Genomic DNA, 3,854 nt, shown 5'->3' on the forward strand with positions numbered 1-3,854 from the left:
CATGCGCACAGAGATCCCTGCTCTGTCTCTGCAACTATCGTTGCAGAGATAGAGCTGTAAGTGACAGGGAGGGATCCTGTGATCCCTCCACACATGCGCTGTCCAGCTCTGCTCTTCGAAGCAGAGATGACAGCATTGGATTTTTTCGGAACTTGTTAGATTTGAGCTGGGAGCAGTCACCATACTGTTGAATGTCAACTACTCCTAAAAACGAAGATGAGTGCAAAGCAGCAGATATCCACGATATCTGCTGCAATGCACCTTTCATAAATTTGCGGAGGACACCCAGGAAGCTTAATTTGCCGGTAAGAGCACTATCATGCTTTCTTAAATATACCCCATGGTGAGAGACAGAGGGTAGATAAAGGAGAGGGAATGGAAGGACTGCATGGAGTGGAGGAGGGGTATATGAGAAGGGGAGGGGAGCATGAGGGAACAAAGAGTTGTGCGTGTTTATGATGACCACAGTTTAGCTTAAAAAGGAACAAAAAGATTGTAACTGTGCTCTAACACTGCCCACAAATTATGTTACATGTGAAAACTTAAGTTGTGTTATTTTATGTGTCTCTGGATAAAAGGTAATCTGTCTGCTCTATATTGCTTGGCATCTGTGAGGATACCAGGGTAACGCATAGCCCATGTTTGTTGCCAGCTTACTGACTGGCCCAAAAGCAACCTTATTTGCCAAGCTATCACCTGCCTCAGAAAGGGAAACCTTTTGTCCTATGATATAACCCTGAGAGACCATATTCTAATGGCACGGTGACATACATGGTTATACTATACACGTGGAGCATTTTGGAGAAGTGTGACTGGCATATTTCAGAGAACAGGGGGACTCCAACGGGTACTGGACCTTTATTGATGCTGCTGGGTACTTGTGTGATGGATTGATATCGGCTTAGTTTTAAGAGAATACCAATAAAAATAAGAAAAAACTAAAATGTGAAGAAAGTGTTGACTGCAATTTCTGGCTGTTCGGTGGCAACAAATGATCGGCGGATCCCAATAACTGGTGGTGAGCATGGGGTTAATGGTGGCTGTTTTTTCCCACACAGTAAATAGAACATCTGTTTGAACGCTGCGTGGAAACAAAGTAATGCTTTCCCGCTCAAATCCTTTCATTCCCGAGTTTCTAATAAGACTTAGTATACCGTTGATCTGGGAAGTACGTTACTACTGGCGGGTTAATTTGAAATAGTCCACAGTTTATTTAAGCCAATCAAAGGAGGGGGGCATGCTTAACTCATCCAATCATCGTGCAGCGCTATGTCTAAATAGGATTGTTAAGCTGCCGTCTTTAATATTCATTATAATTTTGAATAATGGCTAGAACTAAGCAAACCGCTCGCAAGTCCACCGGCGGGAAAGCTCCCCGCAAGCAGCTGGCGACCAAAGCTGCCAGGAAAAGCGCCCCAGCTACTGGCGGCGTGAAGAAGCCTCACCGCTACCGTCCCGGCACTGTTGCTCTGCGAGAGATCCGCCGCTACCAGAAGTCCACCGAGCTGCTGATCCGCAAGTTGCCCTTCCAGCGCTTAGTACGTGAGATCGCCCAGGACTTCAAGACCGACCTGCGCTTCCAGAGCTCAGCAGTCATGGCTCTGCAAGAGGCCAGCGAGGCTTATCTGGTGGGGCTCTTCGAGGACACCAACCTGTGCGCCATCCACGCCAAGAGAGTGACCATCATGCCCAAAGACATCCAGCTGGCCCGCAGGATCCGAGGGGAGAGAGCATAGATACTCGTCCCTCCTACGTACACAGCACAAAGGCTCTTTTGAGAGCCACCAAATGCGCATTCGAACGAGCTGTATCCTCCCATCTACCCAGCTTTCCGACATTATATGACCTGGGAGGGGCGGGTGCTTTATACATGTTGAGATCTAAAACCTGTTTTAAAAGTTATCCCGTTTTTTTAAGTGTTACTGTAACGTCCCTAAAATTCATTTTAACAACAGTTCTCCCTTCGGTGCAGGACGAAACATTGCCTGGGTCTATTGTGGAGGACTTACCTGGCCGGGGCCATCGTCATCCCTCGGGCGGCGGTCCCCTCCGTTCAGCCGGGACGGTGAGCCAATCAGGGCTCACCTCCCGGCCATTTCAAAAAGAAACATGGCGACGGACCAATCCGGGCCCGCCATGTCATCACGTGGCGTCGCGTCGACGCTACGTGATGACGCTAGCGCGGCGCCGACTATTTAAGTCGGCGCGCGCGCCGCCATGGGCAGTTCGACGGCGGAGAGAGTCAGAAGAGGACGTGTCGCGGAGACCTGCGGGATCAAGACCAGAAGAGAAGGCAGCGGAGACCAGCAGTGGCGGCAGAGAGCCCTTGTTAGGGCTAAGAGCGCCTCTGCTGCCTGAAGACCGGCGGGATCAAGAACAGAAGCCGGCGGCAGAGCGTAGAAGCGGCGGCAGGCGGGGAAGGAGTCCAGGAGAAGCTCCCCGAAGACAGCCCCAGGTAAGGCCTTGCCAGGCAACTCCTCTCCTGGGCCCGCGCCCGCAGCACATACAATAACGTCGGGCACTAGGCTCGTGGCACAGTCGGGCACAAGGCCCGTGGCACGTGAATTAGGGGCACAAGGCCCAGGGACCTGGGCACTAGGCCCCAACGTGGTAGTGGGCCAGTAGGCCATTAGTATCTATATAAAGGGGACAAGCCCCTGTTAGTTAGAGAGGGGGACTCAGAGCCCCAGGTGTACAAGGGCACAAGGCCCTTAGGTAGTTAGTGGCCTAGAGGCCATAGGAAGGCCAGAGGGCCTGGTTAGGGGCTGGTAGCCCATCTGCTATTAAGGGCACAAGGCCCTCAGTTAGTTAGGAAGGCCACAGGCCTCAGGCAGGGGCTAGGACCCCTAGGTAGTAGGGCACAAGGCCCTAGTGAGTGGGCTCAGAGCCCTGAGTTAGAGAGGGGGCTGAGGCCCATTAGTCAGAGCAGAAGGCTCTGTGTGTAGCTGGGCAGAGACCCATGGTGTGTAGGGCATAAGGCCCTGGTGGTGTGAGGTAGAGGCGTGGGAGCCTCGTGAGAGTAGGCGCGGTCCGGTGTGAGGTGAGCACACGTGGTTAGGAGGTACGGTCGAGCGTAGGCTCCTGTGGTGCTGTAGCAACCTGCTGGTTGGCTAGCAGCGGTGTGTTCGGGTAAGTAGCGGGCAAGGTACTGTATACTGTATCTATTTATTCTGTCTGTGTGGCGAGTGTAGTTTACATTACAGTATTTTGGTGTGCTTTCTAACTGTGTCCAGGGGCAAGACGTCAGGCCCCCATTAAAGGTAGGCTCTTGTTTCCTGTGGTTTTCCTGTGCTAACCCGTGCTGTGGGGGACAAGTGTAAGTACCAGCATACACATAGTCAGGGGAGAACACATGTAGTTTCCCTGTCCCTTAGGTCCCCGGGGTCACACTGGTACCCAGAGGGGGTGGCTGAGTGAGTTGGTGGCAGTACAGCACACCTTGAGGCAGTTCCAGGGGCGGCCGTGGTTCTGATCAAGGGTCCTCAAGGCCGGTTCCGTGCAGGTGGACCTGTGGTTCCGGACGTAGGGACACGTGTGAGATACCCGAGTACAGGCAGTCGGGCGGTTCAGTTCGATCGGCTGTTCCGTGCGGCAGTCGGCCCGCGGGTTAGTGTGCTGTTTTACTGAGCCTCAGCCGGGCTTAAAGAACCCGTACTTAGGGCCTGTGTGTGACTCCATAGCAAGAAGGCAGCTTCTTGGTACGACCTGGGTGAGGGGGTTAGGAACCGCCCTCCGGTTTAGGCTGTGAACACCGGCTGGTGTTCCCCGTAGCGTGTAACTAGTAGTTCCGTTAGTGCACCACATTTAGTTAGTCCTAGTGTTTGACTTAGTTGCGTTGCCGACCATTAGAACGT

At 52.8% G+C, this 3,854-nt stretch overlaps 1 protein-coding gene across 1 annotated transcript; it reads left to right on the top strand.

The window, feature by feature from the left end:
• Window positions 1-1,323: 1,323 nt before the first annotated feature.
• On the top strand, window positions 1,324-1,763 carry LOC142111678 (histone H3). Its single transcript, XM_075193837.1, has one exon. The coding sequence runs from the start codon at window positions 1,326-1,328 to the stop codon at window positions 1,734-1,736; it is 411 nt and encodes a 136-aa protein (XP_075049938.1). The 5' UTR covers window positions 1,324-1,325; the 3' UTR covers window positions 1,737-1,763.
• The last annotated feature ends 2,091 nt before the right edge of the window (window positions 1,764-3,854 follow it).

The sequence above is a fragment of the Mixophyes fleayi genome (genome assembly GCF_038048845.1).
Source record: "Mixophyes fleayi isolate aMixFle1 chromosome 4 unlocalized genomic scaffold, aMixFle1.hap1 SUPER_4_unloc_4, whole genome shotgun sequence".
In the NCBI taxonomy this organism is placed as follows: Eukaryota; Metazoa; Chordata; class Amphibia; order Anura; family Limnodynastidae; genus Mixophyes; species Mixophyes fleayi.

Coding starts and splice junctions, on each gene's coding strand:
- LOC142111678 (XM_075193837.1), top strand. CDS start 1,326: ATGGCTAGAACTAAGCAAACCGCTCGCAAGTCCACCGGCGGGAAAGCT.